This window comes from Aythya fuligula, chromosome Z (assembly GCF_009819795.1).
Source record: "Aythya fuligula isolate bAytFul2 chromosome Z, bAytFul2.pri, whole genome shotgun sequence".
Lineage (NCBI taxonomy): Eukaryota > Metazoa > Chordata > Aves > Anseriformes > Anatidae > Aythya > Aythya fuligula.
Window position 1 is genome coordinate 74,183,545 of NC_045593.1, and position 21,867 is coordinate 74,205,411.

At 38.7% G+C, this 21,867-nt stretch overlaps 1 protein-coding gene across 1 annotated transcript; it reads left to right on the forward strand.

The window, feature by feature from the left end:
- The first annotated feature begins 275 nt into the window (after positions 1–275).
- LOC116501012 (guanine nucleotide-binding protein G(I)/G(S)/G(O) subunit gamma-10) lies at positions 276–4,666 on the forward strand. Its single transcript, XM_032206372.1, has 3 exons — positions 276–402; positions 2,064–2,195; positions 3,764–4,666. The coding sequence occupies exons 1-2, from the start codon at positions 322–324 to the stop codon at positions 2,187–2,189; spliced, it is 207 nt and encodes a 68-aa protein (XP_032062263.1). The 5' UTR covers positions 276–321; the 3' UTR covers positions 2,190–2,195; positions 3,764–4,666.
- The last annotated feature ends 17,201 nt before the right edge of the window (positions 4,667–21,867 follow it).

Sequence of the window (21,867 nt, forward strand, 5' to 3'; positions counted from 1 at the left end):
GCAGCCCGTGGGGGCGGCTGTGTCTCCTCTTTGTGTCCCACGGGCCTGGCAGCAGGTGCAGGAGGGACCAGAGCCGGTGTTCCCGTCTCCACCGGGCTGCAGCACCTATAAATAAATAAATAAGTAAAATAAAATACGGGAAAAACGAAATAAACCCAGCCGACTTTTGGCGGCCACCAGCTGGGGCTCTCCAACCGGGGGGGCGGAGCGGCCCCGGCCGCGGCCCCTCCTCGGGGCGGCTCCGGCAGGGCCCGGCCGGGCTGATCCCAGCCGATCCCAGCCGATCCCAGCCGATCCCAGCCGCCCTCACCCTGTCGCGACATGTCGTCGGCCGGCAGCCTGAGCAGCATGCAGCGCCTGGTGGAGCAGCTGAAGCTGGAGGCTGCGGTGGAGAGGATCAAGGTGAGCCCGGCAGGGAGGGCTCCGGGTTGTGGGGGGGGGGGTTGGTTTTTTTTTTTGGGGTGCCTCCGGAGCAGCTCCTCGTTAATTCTCCGCCAGGCTTCGCGGACAGCCTCCTCCTCCTCCCCTCCGGCCCGTGATGCTGCGACATGTCGCGACAGGCGGGGCCGGGCGGCGAGATGGGGAGCCGTGCCCGGCCGAGCCCGCAGGCTGACAGACAAAGGCAGGCAGCCCCGGCACCCCCCCGGGGGCTGTTAGGTGCCTCTGTTTTATTTTGTTTTATTTTATTTTATTTTATTTTATTTATTTATTTTATTTTATATTTATTATTTCATTTTATTTTATTATTTCATTTGATTTGATTTGATTTGATTTGATTTCATTTCATTCTATTCTATTCTATTTTATTCTATTTTATTTTATTCTATTTTATTCTATTTTATTTTGTTCTATTTTATTCTATTTTTTTTTCTATTCTATTTTTTTTCTATTCTATTTTATTCTGTTTCCCACCCCAACCCGCCCTGTCCCTGCCAGACCTCAGGGGCACACCATGCCCCCCCCGGCCTCGAGGGTGTCGCTCCACCTGGGATGGCTCTGTGTAGGCACCAGATATCCCGGAGCCGGGCTCCTCCAGGCCAGGGATTTACCCTGGGCTTGCTCGTGCTGCAGTCCAGCCTGGCCTCGGCGAGGCTCCCCTTTCCCACAGCATCTCTCTGCTCCGAAACGCCTCGTCTGGGTTGCTGGGTGCGCGGTGTAAAAGCAGGGAGGCTCACACCCAGCTGGTCCCCTCCGCATGGGTCGGCGTCGGCAGCCCCTGCGGTGGGAGCAAACATTGTTTTGGCTGCCCTGAGTAACACAATGCGCGCCCAGAAGGAAGCTGGGTATGAAAGGGGCTTTTAAAAATACACCCCATCCAGCTCCAGCGGCGATTTTGTTTACCCTGACAGCGAAAGAAGCAGACAGGAACAGTATTTTCAGAAAGAGGAAACCGTGTAGGAAAGAAGTGCCCCCACACGCCTTGCACGCGGGAGGCTGCTGCTGCCCTGGGACGAAACGTGGCAGAAAGCCTTGCACTAGAGGTGTGAGCAGGGGCGCACACACACCGACGGGTGTGCAGAGCTGCCAGGTTTGCACCTCTGGCTGCCCCACGGGTGGGTTTGGGGTCCTGGCCTCACTGCCTGGGGAAGGTGACGGCTTGCACCAAAAGCTCCTCATCCTCGTCTTCTTCCGTCCTTGACTCGCTCCGCTCTCTGCTGCCTAACAGTTTGGAAGTAAAAGTCATTTTAATAAATGGTCCGAGGATACAAGAGTTCAAACATCAGCCCCAGGGAATGGAAAATCCTGCGGCCACGGTCCTGTTTTTTTTTTACCATGAGGATGAACCCCATGGCACAGGCACCCCGGCCCTGCGTGTTCCCCTGGCTCCGCACGGGCACGGCCTTTCGTGTGTGCTTCACCAGGGCTTTGTGGATGCCCGTGCTGATTTATTCGGCGTTTCAGACTTCAAGCACTGACTTGGCTGCTTCCCAGCTCCGCTTGACAGTGTTTCTTCGAGAGGAAATGCCTAATAGATGCTTGCGAACGAATTAGTTTCCTCTCTGGATTGTTTTTTTTTTTTTAAAAAAAATTTTTTTTTTTTTTTGTTCTTTCCCTTCGCACAGGTCTCCCAGGCAGCTGCCGAGCTCCAGCAGTACTGCATGCAGAACGCCTGCAAGGACGCCTTGCTGGTGGGGGTGCCCGCGGGGAGCAATCCCTTCCGAGAGCCCCGCTCCTGCGCCCTGCTCTGAGACCAGGTAACAGCAGCGCCGTGCCACCACGGCCCTGGCTGGAAATTCACGCCCTGGCAGCGACGGTGGGAGTTGTTTCAGTGTCAAGTTCCAGAAATTTTATTTTATTATTGTATTTTTTTTTTCATTTGAGCACCTCTAGGGTCATTAGCAGCATCCAAAATAATAAAAGCTGCCCCTGTGCATTCAGTGTATAGCCAGGCAGAAAAACAATCCCGCACCCAGCTTGGAGAAGTAAGACAAAGCTGTGCTGCTGCTTGCGTGCGCCGCGATGACAAGCTGATAGCCTAGGCAAGAGCCTTATTAAAAATGCATTTGGTCTCCTGCGTCGCGCCGCGCTTCCTTTGGTGGTGTCTGTCCTTAGGCTTTTTCTGTTGCTGTTGCTGATGCAGCACCAAAGCTGCTGGAGGCAGAGAGGAGCTGAGACAATCTGTAACCGTGCTCGTTGTAACCATTTTCAGCCCAGGTCTAAAGGATAAGGTGCTCCTGGCACTCTGTCTGCCTTGGTGCTCTGCATTGCTTGTACCTGCACAACAACCTGAGGGTGACCTTCCAGCACCGGCAGCCTCTGGTTTCCAGCTCTGCAGCTCTCTCTTGTGTCTCTCCTGTCTGTCACGGGGATGTGGTGGTCACAGGAGGGAGAAATGTCGTCCGTGGTAGTGGCTTTGGGCAGGATCACGTAGCTTTTTTTCTGGAAAACTGTACTTCTGCTTGGCAAGCAGGTGTGGAAGTAGGATATTCAGAAGGGGGTGCTCTTCTTTAAAATCAGGTCCTCCTGAAGAGCTGAACAAGCTGCTGGGAGAGAAAAAGCACTGAATTCTGTTATTTCTTTAAGAATGCTATCGAAGCAAAATTGAATGTTTTCTCTAACATCAGAATTTGAACTAGAATGCAGAGCACTTGTAGGATGTTTCCCTTCCCGCTGCCAGGGTTCCTGAGTGCGCAGTTGCTTTTGGCCTCATTAATAGCGCGGTTTTGATCGTTGCTACATAGCTTTGATAAAGCAGAAGTGAACCTGAAGAAAGGGAGCAACTGAGCCTGAACTATTCTTGCAGAAAAACTGGAGAAGGAAGAAGCACGAGCAGATATTCTTAATTTAGGTGCTGCCCTTTATTCTTCCTGCAAACAAGATAAAGTTGATGGTGAATGTTGCACGTGTTCTTCTGTTGTTAAAGCAGCCTTCCTACATTTGGTTTTTTTTTTTTTGGGGGGGGTAATTTCTAGGGTTCAATTTTGATTGCATCATCCAGACAGGATATGAGACACTTTTCCAAGTTTGACTTTGATGGTTTGATTTATGCTGGTTTTAGAAATGGATAGCAGAGCCTAACATATAATTTTATCATTTTCTGCTAATTGATCAAAAGTCTAGGAAGGAATTTAGGATCCTAAAAATGAGAACAAAATTGAAAAGCCAATACATACATTTTATAATATTCAAGGATGCCAATGCCCAACAAAGGAGAGTGGTTATTCTCTTTTTCCCAGTGCAAAGAAGCTTTCATGTTACGATTTCTAAGAGAGATGCCTCAGATAAGAAGACAGCATTTAATAACTCCTTTTTCCTTTTATAGGGAAGGTCATCAGAGAGCCTGCCTTCAAGCATGACATGAATAACTGCCTTTCCTTCTCAAGAAAAGTATCTCCGTGCTCTTACTTTTGTGTGGTTGAAGCAATCTCTTAGATATTTACCTGTTTGTTCTTGTGCACCCGTACCTCACTACCTTTTGCTAATGTTTTTACGGTTTTTTAATGTAACTAGCATTCTTTTCATAAAAGTCACCGTTGTTACTACACTATACTAACTGTACAAATATTACTTGAGAAGTTTACATTTTAAAAAAGAAAAACATGAATTTTTACCAAATTTCTTATTATTACCTTGGTAGGTTCTTACGCTGGAGTGATGGTAAAAGCTATTTGTATTTTCCAAAATAAAATGTCAAAAAAAAAGAAACGAACTGTTAAAACATAAGAGTAAATGCCATCAGTGTTAAAGAAATGCTCTCAGCTGCAATTTTTACTTACCGAGCCCTGAAATCAGCTGTTTTCCTTCAAGTGGATCTAAATCCATAAATGACACCTCTTAGGATCTGCTTAACACAGTATGTGCTGCAGGCTCGGTTTCTAAGCTGTGGGTCTCGTAAAAGTCCTGATGTGTTTGGTACTTCTCATAACTTGTACTCATAAACATACTGCCTTGCTGGAATCTCATTGACACGTTTAAAATGTAGCCAGACTGACCCTAAAAGCACATTAGTATCCAAAGACAGTTGCATGCCTAATTTTCACATTTTGAAGTACACAAAATTACGAAGTTCAGCAAGTAAAATACGGTTGGTCATTTGCCTTCATTTTTTATAGAGCACTTTTACAAGGACAACTAATTTTTTTACTAGGTTTTTCATTTTGTTTACTTTCTATTGTTTGTATTAATCTTCTAGAAGTTTGGAAATAAAATTCCTTTCCCTACTGGCTTTGATCTCATTGTTTAATTGCGAGGAAGGCCAAATTCATGAGTGAACTTTGAGGATACTTGGATTTTGCAGTGGGAGGGGAGGCTGCAGGCTGTTAGTGTTCTGGGGAGGAGAAAGTCACTGCTGGAATTTTAGGAAATGTGCCTTGTTATTAGAAAAGTTGAATTTACACCTATTAATCATTTTTGTGGTAAATAGTAGCTACATTATCAGGCCTACTTGCAAATGTTGAAGCTGTAAGGAAGAAGATGAATGGGGCTTTAAGTTATCTGAGCATTTAATTTTCATTAATACTAACTGAAATGGGACAACGAATGCCCGCCTGGTAGTTCAGTCTTTGACAGAAAGTTCTCACACTTGCTGTCTGGCAGGGACACGCTGAGATGAGAGTAATAACACCGCCAATATGAATTGTGCCTCCAAGAGCAGAAGCAAAATGTTCTTCCTCAAGTGCCTTTCTTCACTCTGGCTTCCTTTTCATTGCAGGCTATGTGGCCGTGGCTGGCAGTTTTTCTTTTAGCACTTGACACAGGCACGTACTGCGGAAAGCTGGAGGAAATATTGCTGGTCTCATTTGCAGAGAGGTGGCCAGAGGCTCAGCCTGGGGTCAAAGCGCTCAGATGAGTGGGACGGAAGAAACCCCTCTGGTTTCTTGTACCCCCTGCAATAAAACCTGCCCCCAGCACCAACATTTGTGTCGGTGCCAGCCTGTGATGGAGGAGCAGCACCGTGCAGATGGGTGCCAAGCGTGTTTTTGAGGCAGCCAAGGAAGCTCAGAGGAGCCCGGGCAGCTGCCTGCTGCTGTGGGCAGCAGAACAGGGCCTCTCTGAGCTCCTCGGTCAACAGGGCCTTGTCTCCAGCTGCAGGCATCCAGAGGTCTGCACCGCAGCTCAGACAAGGCCCGGCGTTGTGTTTGTCTTCCCTGGCTGTAACAGGCGTCATCTGCAGCGGGGGGGACAACAGCAGCACCCTCTAACGCCAGCCAAGATGGTCTCGGCTCTCCACACGCTGCCTGAAGGCCTTCATGGCTGCCTCACAGCTGAAAGAGGACCCACAGGATGCCCACAATAAAACAAATCAAGTGAACGCATGGATCTGTGCTACGCAGGGCCTAACACACGCCTTAAGGCCATGGTTTCTCACCCTCATCCCCCACAGCCCCATCAGCAAGGCTGTTCTCCCTCTAGAGGTGACACCTGCCAGGTTACCAAACCATTCAGAATTTGAGCCCAGCAATGAGCTCATCTGCCACTGGTGATTAGGAAATCACTCGTTCTCAGGCAAAAAGATGCAATAACAAAATTTCTGTAATGTTCCCCTCTCCGTCAATCTGGTTTGTCACCATGGTCTTGCCTTCCAGGATTCAGTTCTCTTGATAGGCTATTCATGTGGAGCAGTCAGTTACACATGTTTTAGGAAAAAAAAAATAAAAAAGAGCATTTGTATAGTACAATACTAATTTTCCTCTACATGAAACAGATTGGACTGGCGGGTGGGAACCTCACCTGTGACAAATCTGCCTCTGTGTACATAATCTGCGAATGACTGAGAGTCATAAACAAATAAGTCTACAAGCCAAGTGGCCATCGCAAGCCCTTTTTCTTATTTTCCACAATATTGGTAGCACCTAAGTGTACAGTAACACTTTGCTACCTAAAGGAAACTGATCACAGATAGCACTCGAATTTTCTTACTAATCAAATGTAGACGGCACACGGTTTACCTTTGTTTTTATAGTGGTGCACAGATTATCTGAGCAAGCCTGTAATGGACGTTCACATTGAAGTTCTGGTGTCAGCCTCTGTCTGTGTGAACGGAGGACATAAATACATAGCTAGGGAGTGGCCGCTATAATTTTCTCCACTGTGGTCATCCGTGACTGAGATTTTTGCAGAGCTGCACTCTTAAAAGGACAGATTCCTGGGCCTGGCAAACGGGGAGACAGTTCTGAAAAACAGAGCCAAATCCATGATGGAAAGAGACAGAAAATGGTTAGGTCAAGGGACCACAAAAATGGGCCAGAAATAGTAAGCAAACTGCAACTTTTATTTAAACTTTTCTCTTATTGTGGGCAAAGAGGGAAACACAGGCATGTTTGCAATTCCACAAAAAGGTCTTTATGCTACACATGAAAGATGTTTTTTAAGACCTCGTAAACAGTCTGGATGCAAATAATTTGGGGATAATACTCTGAACAACAACTGCTCCTAGTGCTGTCATCATAGCTTTTAGTTCTCAGTTAACAACCGGCAGCCCCCCCCTTTTCTCTGGTAAGCTGGTCCCCTAAGATCTGGCTATACTTACTGACATAGTGAGTATGCACTCAATGAAGACTCTGTGTCAAGGAAGTATTTTACTGCAAGCCTAAACCACAATTTTATATATATATATACTTTTACTGAATTAAAACTTAAAAAAAAAAAAAAGTGAATTTGAGAACTGAATCATCAGAACTGCGAGCTCCTGAACAGACAGTGACATTCTGGAGCTGGCAGACATTCCTCCACAAACCATGTATGCATTCCTGCAGCAGCACAGAGATACTTTCACTGCTCCCACACATATTTCCAGTTTTGTTGTCAAATCTTTTGATGGAAAGTGAGGGGCTGGGTACTCTTTTTACCCTCTCTCTTCTGCAGCTAGCAAATTAGATGACTTTTTGTAATCTCTTACCCCTTCTAGTTGTAGCCTATAATTTCTGACACAGGATTTTCTTCTCCCTACTCACAGATGTGCTGTAGCAGACTGAAAAAGCCAACAAATGGCCTCCATCAGGCACTAGGGTCACAGAGTCGTTCTCTGAATCAAATTATGAGAATCATAAATTTCAGCATATCTTTCATATTCAGTCCATAAAACAAATGTGTTGGTTCTTGAAGCTTGGTTATGACTAAAGCCGTTCTCAGGCTACGAAGGAACTTGTAGCATCACATGGCTCCAGAGGAGCTGTCAGAAGGAAAAAAGTGGAACATGAGCCCAAAGGACAAATATAGAGTCCCTGCTTTATGTGCAAGGAAGCTTTAAAACTTCAGGAGCAGTCTTGAGATTCTGGCAAGTCTAGTCCAGCTGTAAGTGTGGAAGCCTACATGTTCAGGAAACAAACGTAAGTCCCTTGAAAATTCGATGTTTTTCATCATCTGTTTGTTTCCAGTCTTTATTTTTGTATAAATAACGTTAAAGTACCTTTATATGATTTATATAAACAAGCAGAGAAGCAGTAATTCTCCACGTTCAGGGAGCTAATTTGTCTAGTAAGACTTAAAAAAAAGCATAGAAAAAAAAATCCTTAATTAGTAAAGATTCCTAAACCCTAATTTATCTCTTAAAATGACAATGACAACAACAAAATGAATTTAATCTATTTCTCTTCAGAGTTTACAGATTTGAAAAAACAGGTGTAGTGAACAATTCCCCACTCCATTCAAAAGAATTTAAGACGTGTTTGTCCATCACTTCTTCCAGGGACTCTTTCATACATCAGCCTCCTTTTCTTGATCCCTGGTACTTCTTCAAATCCTGAATCTGGTAAAGTGGAAAGAAATTACATGTATGAGAAGCTATGAATACAAAAGTTACGCATACTTAACTGTTTTTTTCAGAAGCAGTAACAGACTTTTTTTTTGTAAGAAAAAAATATCAACTTAAATACATATGGACTAATATTTACTACTGCTTACTATTACTGAGCAATTTAATGCATATTATCCTGCCATAGTAACACAGGACCACTTATACAGAATCAACCTGTACTATGCTTAACCACAATATTTCAGTACAGATTTTCTTACTTACTTCCATTTCATTAATATGACACCCAGTCCTATCCAGTAATAGTAGAAGTTAATTCTTTTTAACCAGAGATAGAAATTGTTCCTGTTTCTAAGTTAGAGAAAGCTTCTTACATTCTTAAGATTCAAGTATTTTTTATAATAAAATATTTATAAAGTTACTTACTCAAAATAAATTCATGGAAGAAAATTCTATTTAGCCTTTGCAAAAAGTATTGCAAGACAACTTTAACACTGATCAATGAATTTCATCCACTTTTGTGGAAATACTGGTTTAGCATACTCGTATTGTTTGTGATTTAATAAACATTTTATCTGAAGACTACGGAAATACATGACAATTCCCAATGTGTCTTTCTTAATTTGACTCAGCAGACATTTCTTAAATTTTGGATTTCAGAAAGCTTTCATTGTATTTAGGTGTTTTTTTTTTTTTTTTGTTTGTTTGTTTTTTTTTGCATCACCATGTGCAGCTAATTAGCATACCTATATTTCCCTTGGTTAATGAATAATAAAGTAAAACACTACTCCCAAAAGCTAACGAAAAACCATTTACCCTTTTTGATTTGATTTAGCATTAAGTATGTATTTGCTCTATCAGGTGGGAGTGTTACAGAAAATGGATCAGCCAGAGAACCCAGTGTTTTCAAAATACTGTAACATGGTACCAGAAGAATCTGTTCTGATCTCTGCTGAAACTATTGTAATTAGAATTTGCAGTTATGAGTGCCATACACAGATTACTTACTATCTAGCAACACTTCAGGTCACAGTTTTCATCCCAAGAGAGAGGCAAAAAGTCTGTTCACAATTTCTCTATGAGCATTTAATTTTCAAAGGCTGAAAATTAAAACCAGTTCACCATACCCAATTAACTTTTCCTCTGCTTACTACCAGAAATGCTGTAGGCAGCCATGAAACACAGTGATACCGATTAGTTACTTATACTTTCATGAATGATCTAATCTAACCAGTGAAAGTGTTTCGTACTGCACTGATACTGCTCTACCACTGAGAAGTTTAACTTGAGGTAGCAACAGAAAACATAGATTAAATTACCTGCACTGGGGTTTAGACACTTTAAGAAACTTAACTTTATATTTCTGAGGCATTTAGCATCTCACCTTTAAAGAAGCAGCAGAATTTTAAAAAGAACTTATTTATATATGGGTATGTATATATATAACAAACACAGCATGATACGGACTAATGATGGTTTCTTACTTTTAAAGCCCCACAGATACATACTATGCCTTATCAAAAACACTCCAGGCTAACTATATTTGAGAAAGTAAGCCAAAGATAAGAAAAGAAAAGGAACCCCTTGCCCCCGTCCCCCCCCAAACAAAAGAAAACAAAGCAAAACAAAACACCAACTGAATTTTGCACATAAGGAGTGTACACACCTTCAGGGTAAACAAAGTTTAGAAGTACACACTAAACTATCTGAAGAAATATGCTTGGTAAAGATTTCAAGATAGAGGGTATAGCCCTGGAGACATTAGCTGTGAAAACAATTCCAAGAATAAGGTAATCGTATGCAACAAGCTTAGAAGAGTGCCGGAGTGAAATCTGTACTCCAGTAAAGCCAAAAGCAAAAGACAGCCGTTAGCAGTACCTGAAGGTCTAAACCTAATTTTGTCCTTTAGAGAAAATACTATGTAGTCTTTTTTTTTTTTCCCTTTTGTCCAAAACTATAGGAACGATTCTTTTGTAAACATATCTTTTAAAGTGATTATAGTAAGGTTATTATGCAGATTTCACTGTCAAAGACAGAAGAGTCTGAAGCTTACAGAACTGTAGAATTACAATTTCCAGTATTTTACCAAGAAAAATTAGTGGCAGTGATACAATTATATACATGAACTTGCAGCCCAGAAAGTCAATTGACTCCTGCGTGGCGTCAAAAGAAGTGTGGGCAGCAAGGCAAGAGGTGATTGTCCCCCCCCTCTGCTCCACCTTTGTGAGAGCCCACATGGAGCTTCGCATCCAGCTCTGGGGCACCCAGCTCAAGAAAGATGAGGATCTGTTAGAGCTGGTCCAGAAGAGGGCCACGAGGATGATCAGAGGGCTGGAGCACCTCTCCTTTGAAGAAAGGTGGAGAGAACTGGGGTTGCTTCAGCTGAAGAAGAGAGGACTCTAGCTCCCTAGACCTTACTGAGGCCTCTCAGTTTTATCAGGGGGCTTACAGAAAAGATAGAGAGAGACTTCTTACAAGGGCATGTAAAGATAAGAAAAGGGGTAGTGGTTTTAAACAGAAAGAGGGCAGATTTAGATAAGATATAGGGAAGCTCTTCACTCAGGGGGTGGTGAGGCCCTGGCACAGGTTGCCCAGAGAAGCTGTGGATGCCCCATCCCTGGGGCTGCTCAAGGCCAGGCTGGATGGGGCCTTGGGCAACCTGGGCTGGTGGGAGGGGTCCCTGCCCATGGCAGGGGAGGGCTGGAATTAGGTGGGCTTTAAGGTCCCTTCCAACCCAAACCAGTCTATGATTCTATCTTTTTATTTCTTAATGCTCAAAACTTACCAGAGATGTTTAGAAATGTTTTATTACTCAAAAATACATGTGCAAGTTTTTTTTTTTTTTTTAAAAGGAAACACATGAATGCTAGATTGAATGTAATAACCATTTAAAGAAAATATGATCTCTAGTCTTACTGATACTCCTGTTTCCAGTCAAGTTACAAATAGAATTTCACTACATTCTGCTTGCTTTGTACATACCTGTTAATGTTTTTCCTTTTGTCCATAAGTATGGTGGACTTTGCTTTCTCTTTCCTGAAGATTCTCTAGCTAGGTGAGGAAAATGCAGACTTTGAGGCGCATCTGGATCAGCAAGGGAATCACCGGGAAAAGAATTAGGTGCAAATGCATCATATGTGCAGGTGGATGAAAAGCCATTCCGTGGGGCCTCGTCAATCACAATTTCTGGGCTCTTAAATGTCGTTTCTCTAAATTCTTCTAGAAAGCCCTTAGAGCTCTTGTGAGGTGCACAGTCAATGAAAGTTGCAAAGAAATCCTCTTCTTCAGAATTTTTTGAGGAATGATCAGAGCTGCAGTTAATCCTGCAAGGCTGTCTTTGAACATAAAAAGAATTCATAGCACCAGGATGAGTAAAACCTTCAGAGTCCTTCGGCACAACAAAGGAGTTCCGTTTTCTCACTGTAACTACTTCTGAAGAACATGGTTTCTTTTGCATATACCTTGAAAGGTCAGAGTCAACAAGACCCTGATGATGATTCAGTGGAGGAACTATGGCTTCAGAATTCACATGAAGTAGTCCTGGTGGAGAGAAACGAAAAGTTAGCTTACCTCTCTAAATTTTTCAGAAAAATATGAATCCATTGAGCATTAAAATAAAGCCTGTCTTCTTAGAACAACTGACCATTCAGTGGTTAGAACATAAATGTTTCAATATACCTAGACTTTCACTTGGTTTCAAGTATGATATATTTTGGTAGGAATTCCAGATATTACCTGTGCTAGTTTGTGCCTTAGCCAGCAGCTCTAAAGACTGATAATTTTGCTTACAATCTTGATAGAGTCTGTTAATGTTATTGCAGTTTTCTGGTGGTGATGCACCTTTCACTGCTGTTTTTAGTGGAGCAGCAGCATTTAGGGTGTACAAAGATGTCATGTCACTAAAATGCTGAAACAAACAAACAAAAATATTCAAGTAGTGTTTATAGTGCATGTCCACACTGTCAAATATGGAAAAAAAAAACATACACAAATCTGTTGTTGGGATTCTAAGGTTTATGTATAATTTATTGTTTACTGGAAAGAAAGAAAAAAGACTTGAGTACAGAAAGAGAGGCACTTAAGGGAAACAATGAGCCACCAATCTTAAATCTATAAACAGACTAAGTAATAAACAGCATGTCAATTGAAACACATGAAAATCAATATCTTAGTGTACTGTACCCTCTTTCATCAGTCCAGGACTGCAAGAGGTATTGTCTGCGATAGATGGCTGCATATCATACATCATGGACAAAATTAAACTGACAAGAAGTTTTTCAGTCAGTAAACACTGCTTTGCACATACACTGTTATTACTATAACATGCATAAGTTGATATTCAGTGCCCAAGTATCTGTTCTCTTGCTCTTTCACCTTAATTGAATGCTCCTGATTCAGGAAGGAAGCCTGTCCTCCCTTTTTCTTGACCGATAAAAGCCGTGCATTTCTAATCTAATTAGCTGACTATAGCCATTCTATAATTCTTCTAGACTTGGCCCAGCTGAAACAGTAGGAATAAACAATTCCAACTGAGGAAGGGAGGAAGGAAGGAAAACTGTCCTGAAAACACTTAATTGGAAAACATTTCTTATTTTAGGGAAACATATAGGCTTTTATGCTCATGGGATACTTGAAATGAGGACACTTAAAAAGAAAGTGGATTAATTTTTTTCCCCACTTTATTTTCCAGAGTACTTTTTCAGTTAAGGATTTTTTCCAGTTTTAATAATCTTCACATGAACATAACTCAACAAAATCTGCTGAGAATTTGCAGATGTGACAATTTAGATATGAATGATACACTAAAGTTGTGAGAGCAATAAAACATTATTTCATTAACTTTTAAACAAAACCAGCAAATTAAGCATGTTACTTCAGATTAAAAAAAAAAAAAGTATTATAACAGTGAAAACAGATTGAGCTAATATATAAATTAATTTTGACTAACCTTTAAAACTTTTTTTGGAACCTCAGGCAGGAGCTCCTGAAGTTGAACAAAACTCGCAAGAAACAGCCTACTCAAAGAAGATCCCTTCTTTAACATAAACTGAGCAACCAGAGGGTTGATACATGGAAAAGCAAGCAGGCATTTCTCCATCTGAAAATGGAAATAATTTTGTCAGATTAATATCTGATAAACTTTTTTTTTTCCTGTCTTTACAGAATAGCATCCCTATGAAAAGGTCATATGGTATATCATAGAATTAGAGCTCTGAATCAGTGCAATTTTAGATAGGTGTTTCATACCTACTGTGTTAATTTTTATTATTTTTCTATAGATATAACAGTGTATAGTTCTTGTAAGAGAATTATTTTTGCACCAGAGTTTAATAAAAAGGAAGAACAGTCAAAATTGTTTCTGTAATTAAGATGAAAGCAGCGAATCATGTAAACTACATTTCAAAACACATTATCAGATTTACTCTTTATTCTGTTTTGAAGACTATTACTTGGGTCAAAATAAAGTGACAAAGATATTTTTTTCTACAAAAGATACATTTATAAACAGCAATGAGGCAGGTGCCAAAAGCTGGAATTACTAGGTGGAGGTTGAATGTGATACACAGGGCAGTGAGTTGAAAGCTGTAACATTTTAAGAATGTCAGCTTCCAATTTCTGACATTTGTAAAGCTCTGCGCTCAACAGGTCAGAATCTAATGCCTTTAAGAGAGATGAAATATAATCAATGACTCCTCTCTCTCTCTCTCTTTTTTTTTTTTTTTATTAAACACTTGAAAGAGCATGTCAATATCTGATTCAAAATGCTTCCGGATGTTTCAAAAGCTAAAATGTATCTTGAGTTCAAAGCTTCCATTTAAAATGACTAAATCCATATATTTAATTTGAAAACCTTAATATACATGTTAAAGAACATCAATATTTAAATGTGATCAATGGACATGGTCCAGCATTTACTGTATAAATATGTAAATCAACTACTGCACACTAAATTAAGCACATTTCTACTATCTTGTGCTAAAGCAAGTCTGAAGCAACTTCATTGATGTCAGTAAGGGATAGCATTGATGAATTTGGTTTCCTGTCCAAGCGAGCCACATCGTTTTTCACAGTTTGGATAGTTTTTCAAATTTAGTGCCTAGAACTGTAGAGCTTTACACATTAATATACAGATATAGAGGATAAACATCTCCAATGGTTAATTACGAAGGCACAGGGAAAGTCCAAGTTTCCCCATAGTTGTGCTGACAAGGATGGCTGAAGCATTACACACATAAATATATAGTGTGCGTCTATCCATCTATCTACAATACATATACATATATAACATAAAATGCTTATTTTAATAATATATTTTAACAAAACAGCACAAACATCCCACCTAGAAATGAGTCTGAGAAACAGGAAGAAAACAGTGTAATTTATCAGGAAGATAAGCAAACCTCAGAAGGCAAAACAGAAAGCCAGGATTTATCCAACCACTCAGGAGGACTGATACTAGATGCCATTAAAACGTTGTCAGCAATCTGACGAATTAACAGTGCTGCCTCTTCAATCCCTGGCATAAGAAATACCTAGAAGTGATACATAATATTTTGGTTATTATGGTTAAAACTTCTGCGAAGAAATTCCAAATGTCGTAATTGATTACAATAGTTAGCAAATGGGAAAGATGAAAGGTGACCCTAAGCACAATACCTGGTAACGTGGAGTAACAAAACCTGATCCATGCTCATCAGAGGTGGAAGTTCAACCTCTGACCACAAACCTGGTTCCAAACTACACTTACAAATCCCATGTAAGTGACATTTAGTTGCTTCTATAGGTCTCTTATTAATTATATGTTATTACATTTATGGGTACGAGTTTCTAATAAAACAGGTAAGTTTGAGATGCTTAAAATAGTTTAAGAAGATAGGGTTATATAACCTTTTGAAGGCGTACATAATTTTCAAATGAACTGTCTATTACTGTCCATGGATTGAAAGAAGCTGTGTCTTCCCTTGAACTTTCATTTAACCAGATAATTTTGAAACAAACGTGTGCAAAAACATTCTAAAAATTTATCAAATAAGATGTTACTGCATGCAAAAGAATCAGGTTACAGACAACAACTTGGTATGACATGAAACTTTTGCCCCCTTATTTTTAAAGGTGAATTATTCCAGATACTGCACTTATTGAACCATAAAGAAAAAAAAGGTAATTGATATTGTCACATAATAAAAAAAAGAGGCAAGCAAGCTGACATAGCAGCATAAATGAAAGCTTTCTTTTCTACTACATTATTAACAATGTTAATCTGAAACTTCAAATTAAGGCATAGACAGGACTAATACACATTCTCAATATTTATAAAACTCAACTTACTACTTTACTTCTTCACTCCTAGTAGTAAAAATACTATCCAGATTCCATCTGAATCCAATGCAGCTTGTACTGGAGTCAACCAGAGTTTTTTTTCCCACTGAGTTTTTGGAGTCAACCAGAGTTTTTTTTTCTCCCTTCAGGAGTACTGAATTAAAGTCCTCTATATTATTTTCTCTAATATTGAATTATTTCATGCTTTTGATGGAGAATGCGTACTTTGCTAAACACTTTGGAAATATCACACAGTGAAAATTAAAATACCAAAAAAATTACCTTCACTTCAAAGTCTTCTGACTTTTGTGTTAATTCAATCAGCGTGGCATAAATAATTACCAGGTTAAGCAGAGTATCTCCCCTGAGACTGTACCTGTAAAAACAGTTCATTGGGCCAATAATATTTAATATGCACATGTAATAGCTGCAAATTATTTGTTCGCTGTGTTAATAAATGTCTCATTTCCTGGAACTCAGGGTACAGTTCCCTCAACATTATTATCTGTGAAAAGATAATTAGGACACATTAAGTGACTGAGTGCTGAAGGATGCATTGTAAGGAAGAAAACGGAGTCAGCTTACAGGAAAGAAAGCCTGGCCTGAAGCAAAGAATTGAACCAGGGTCAGTCACCGGAGAAAAATCATACAGAGGGGAAAGGTGATGCAAGGAAAATTTACCACTTGGTCAAAGAAAAAGTCTCACAATAGTTAACAAAGGACTGCTTATGAACTATATCTATAAAAGTAGCGCTTCCAGAGCAAAAAACCTACTGATGGATTGGAAGTACACCTGAAGAATGTCTCCCTGTTGTACAGGGATGCCAAGGCAGAAGTAATTCATAAATGTGTATTCGTAGGTATTAATTTACTTCAAACACTTAAGAAGAATAGTTCCAGTAGTTAAATACCCTTAATCCTGTGAAATTTTTGGACCTATTGATTTTAAATGTTAACATTCATGTTAACATTACCTGCATCAAAATCTCTTATTTTATTACAAACGTTTCTTCAATTTCTTTACCTCTTGTGTAGGACTAAAAACAACTTAACATATGGAGAACCATCTTTGCTGACTTTTTTTAGGGCCTCCATTGAATTTTTTTAGCAGAGGGCATGACAACACTGTAACAAAGCAGTATGTCTAAAGCACATTAGAAATACAAACTCACAATATTCAGATTCTTCCAAGAGAAGGGTGGCCCCACAGATTAATTCAAAAACAAAGATTGCTAGCTTGTTCTAGTATTCACCTTTCTTTAGTGATAACTTTCTTTTAAAAATACCAAGATAACAAAATAATGTATTAACTTACTCTAAACTCAGTCTTTCTCTGGAATAGAAAACAACCCAGCAGCACGTATATTGGAGTGATAATGCTGTCAGCTTCAATATTATATTGTCACAGGATTTCTCGTAATTTAATTCATCCATATTCTACCGTAAAATTAACATAAAAAGTAAAACATAAACAAACATACTACCATGGCTGTCATAAGCTTTTAGTATGCACTGCTGTATTATGCAGAAGTGAAATCAAACATTGTTACAAGTAAATAATAGAAGTATCAATGACCTATCTGTCAGTCAAAAAAAAAAAAAAAGGTTATATTCCCAAATTTTATTTTGTGTGACCTTTGAAAAACTGATTCACAGCTTCATGCCTTTTTTCCCTCCTGTAAAAAGGAGACACTACTACTGATTTTTTAGGGTGTTCTAAGATTTTTGGGAGTTTTAACAAAGCTGTAAATACAAAACTTGCAAAATACTGTCATAAACTGAGATATTTGCGTGACCTATATCAATCATATTATACCTGCACTTAATTTATATAGTAAAGCATTGCTAGTTACAGAAGCATTTGCAGTAGTAGCATGTAGGAACATCTATCTGTATTTGCAGATATCTATCTGCAGTTCTATTTGATTATTTTATTCTTTATCACTAACAGTTCTTCTACCTGTAAAGTCACCTGTCTTTGTATGTAATAGGATTGATGTACTATGCTGTCATCTAAACTATTACTTTTTATAAAATGTGGAGCAAATTATTCTTTAGACTAATTCAGATAACTATTGGAAATGGGAGAAATTTACATGCAACATGGTAGGAGGATAAAGTCACACACATATATTTAATAGGTTATTACAATATTCCTGTATACAAGCTTATTATGATCTATGCATCTTTTAACCATATCTAGTACAATCCAATCTGAGGTGTAATGTGACACTTCTGTGGAAAAAAAAAAATAAAGAAAAGAAGTAGGTACAGATGGGAACATTTTAAACCAGTCAGACTGGCGCACACAGAATTTTGGAGCTAATCTATTTGGAAATAACTTGTGTCATGAGACAATGCACGAATTTGATATGATTAAGAGGAACAAAAGATATTTGAGAACAGTACAGACACAGCCTCGAAGCAATATAAGACATTAAAGAATTTGGGCATACTAGTTTCCTTTTGTACCTGCAAAAAGATAGCAGTGCGTTCATCTATTGTCAACACAACATATCGATCTGTGTCTCCAAATAGCCTCAAGGAGTGACTGCAGCTTCTTTCAACAAAGGTAATGCTGTAACTGAACAAGTCAAAATCTGATCTTAAACCTCGGTTAAGTAAAATAATGAGATTTTCTTAAAGGAAACAAATAACAAATTTCTTAATATAATTTTTATAAGTGCTTTTTTTTTTTTTTTTTTTTTTTTTTACGTACCATGACCTTTTAAATATGCTCAAGTTAACTTTGAGGCACATTCAAAGAATAAACATCAATGTAACAGTGACATATTGAAATACTACTAGATTAATTCAATTGCATTTTTAACTGCATGGAATATGACCTTGCTAAAAAGACCTTGAACTTGTCAAAAACTATTAATACAGAAATTAAGATAAAAAACCAAGCAAATATACTTACATTGAAGTTTCTGGAATAACAATTAAAATCTCCTGATCTTCTTTTGGAGTAATTAAGTGTATATTGCTTTTCCTTTCTTTCTTCCACAATTGTGCAGCACAGGGAAAGCAAGTTGAGTGAAAAACCCCTGACTGCCATTTGAACTATCCTATTTTTTTTCTAAGTGAAAGCAAACTGCCAGCAGCAAAGCATCCCTTCATCAGCTGTGCTAGGGAAGACTCATTGAATTAGCATCACATGCTTAGAGCTTTAGAAGAGTCTTGGCTGACTAAGGGAGAAGTTGAGAACAAACAACAGTCACACTACTTGGTCTCATCCCTGGGAAATACAAGGTACCTAAACCTGAATCTGCCAGCAGTAAGTCTCCTAGAGACTTGTATAGACTGTGTATTCAGTCTTGAACAACAACAAAAAGAGCGACCTGTAAGCATCTCAGACAAAGAGCTATGAGCTCTGTTGTTTCAATTCATTTATCTATTTATTTCCTTGGTGCTAAGATCTAGTGGGAAAATACTGAAAAGCAGCTCCTATTATTTAGCTTATGGTCAGGCTGAACAGTGGATTTGAACAGGTCAGTGTATGTCAAAAAGCAGATGTCAAATTGAATATTCAAATTTTAAACATCAAAAATTTCTTTTTATTATTCTTTGCCTGCTAAGCTGCAGTTACAGCTCTAAAATGCCTTCACAGCTGACTCTAGGATCCAAACTGGAAAGTCTCTTCGGCAGCATGGTGAAATCAACTATACGTGTCTCTGGCACTTGGTTTAAGAGTTGACACTGCTGTGTCTCCTAGTTCTTTCTTCTCCCCCTTTGATAGAAGATACTTTTAATAGATACTTATTATGAGAAAAAGCAAAATGCAAGAAGATGTTGTCCAAAAAAATAATCCACATGCATAATGATTTACAAACTTGCATATTTTTGTACAGGCTGAAGTTACTCAAGATTTGGTGACTATTAAGCTTTAGTTTTTACAAATAGTTTTTAAAATTTAGCTTGTTCCAAAAACTGTGATGCATCATAAAATGTAATTTTTACTTTTTTCCACAGCTCTGGTACTTAACAACACCCCCCCCCCAAATCACAAAGCAGTTTATACAAAGAATTAAATACAAAGTCTTCAAAGCACAAAGAAAGAGTGAAGCAAAAAATGTTTTGTGATAACAATGTGACTTTCAGGGAAAAGTAGTCAACTTAAAAGGTTGTTTTAATCAAAAATTCCAGCTCATCATTAAAATTAACCAATCAGCCAATTTTGCTCTGGTTGACATCTGTGTGAATATATAGAATTAAAGCATGGGCTTTGGTAGAGAAATTATCTTTTTGTCTCTTGCAGTGCTAATTCACTAATTGCAGCAGCATATCCTTTATAGCTATGTAGATTATAAGTATCCTGGAAAACTGAAAGTAATTAGCCATTAGTAAATAGGTCATTTTCACTCACTTGGATTCCAAAAGCTGAAGAAAATCAGGCATATTAAGAAGACCTTCAGTTGTGAGAAACACATAGGGAATCTGTACCTCCAGAAGAAAGGAACCACCGTGATTCCCTGAAACAGTGTATATACATAATAGTTTCATAACTAAAAAGAAAACATGTTTCATGTTTTTATACATTTCACGTATTTAAATGGATGTATCTTTTATAAATGCTGCTTTCATTCATCCCCATTAAAATACTTCCATTATGTGCTTTCTCTTCTTACTCCAAAATTAAACTCTCCTGAATCCCTTTCAAACTAAGCTGTAGCTTATATTCTTTTAGATCAACATTCCCTTCGGATGAGGAAGGGTGGATACAGCTTGTATCAACAGTAAACAACTTGTAAACTTGGCAGTAGTCTTTTATAAGAGATCAACATTTACTACCACATCCTGACCAAAACTAAGCTCACATCCTAAGACAAACACTTTCCTAACTTTCTGTACAGATAAACCAGCACTATTTGCTTAGCTTTACCCTCCATAGCTTATGACTCATTCTCTTCCACAAACACCTGCATGCAGTATTTCAGAGAACTGAAAATGCTTTCCTTTAATATGCCAGCCTAATTGTTTATTAGAAGTCCGGAGAGTGCTTACCCATTTGTCTTGTTTCAGGGAGGGTGGTTTTAAAAGTCACGTAAGTAATATTTAGATTTTCACACCGATTTTTCCAACAAGAATTTTCAGAATAGTCGTATTCTATCACTAATGAGAAGTGAGTCCAAGGAAAGTCAGCTCCAATTTGCTGATTTTGTACAATAACACAGGAATATCTACTGAGGCTTAAGAAAACACAACAACAACAAATATAAAAAATTTGCTCAGGTAGAACTACACTCGGAACAAAATGAACATTTTTTTTTACTTTGAAGAATTTTAGTTGTTTAAAATCATTTACAAAAAGATCTTACCCTTCCTAAATTTAAAACCCATAATTCTTCAAAAATTCATTTTAAAATTAAAAGCTACACCCCCCCTCCAATTATTTGCTTAAATTATTTATATTTTCCAACATCATAATTTGTCAAATTTAACATTATGCTTTTTTTTTTTTTTTTTTTTTACACCCACTGGAGAGTTTTTCTAAAACACTCATTAGCAACTGCAGGGGAAATTGCTCTGAATCTTAAAACTAAGCATTTTACTAGAGTTTTGGCAAACTTCTCTCAAAATGAAACTGTAGATCCATATTCTGAAATTTTTACCCTGTCAGGATACTTCCATAAAAATGAACAAAGGTTTCACTAAAGCTAGTCCTGAGTAGAGAGTTCAGGCTATGTTCTTAAACATCCAGAATTTAACTTACTTGCTTACAACATCTTTGCAACTGAGGAAGGTTCCTTTTTTCTCATAATTCAAATCAATAGCTTTTAAACCTGCACAGAAAGAGTTAAAGCCTTAATCAAATAAATGAGCTTCTGCTGGTATGCACAGCAGTAAGCAGTACAGTGGAACAACACAGGCTATTAACATTTTTGTATTACATTGTCTGTCTTCATTAAGTCCTACATAATTTCAGTTTGTATTGCAGTAGTAAATATAATGATTTGGAGACTTCCGTTTCTGAACTGAAGGCAGAAGTAATGTGAACTAGATTCTGTCTCATAACTGAAGTATTATTTATTATTACTTTCAAATGAAAAATAAAAAGCTAGTACAAAAGGCAGTATTTTTAGTCAATTTAGCTTTTAAATTCCTTTATGCGTTCTGTATGCTTCAAATCTCACAAGTATATCTGGAAGATGTAGCTAAAAATGGGTATTTGTGTAACACAAATGCCTCTCTTGAAAAGTTTACTTAGTTGGATTGACTTGTGTTTGCAACCAAGCTTTAACACATTAAAACAAATCAAATACTTTCCATTAAATATCATTATAATTAGTGAAAGCATAGTGAACATGCCTCCTCCCTTTCAAAACATTGTAAGAGATAGGCTTTCTTCT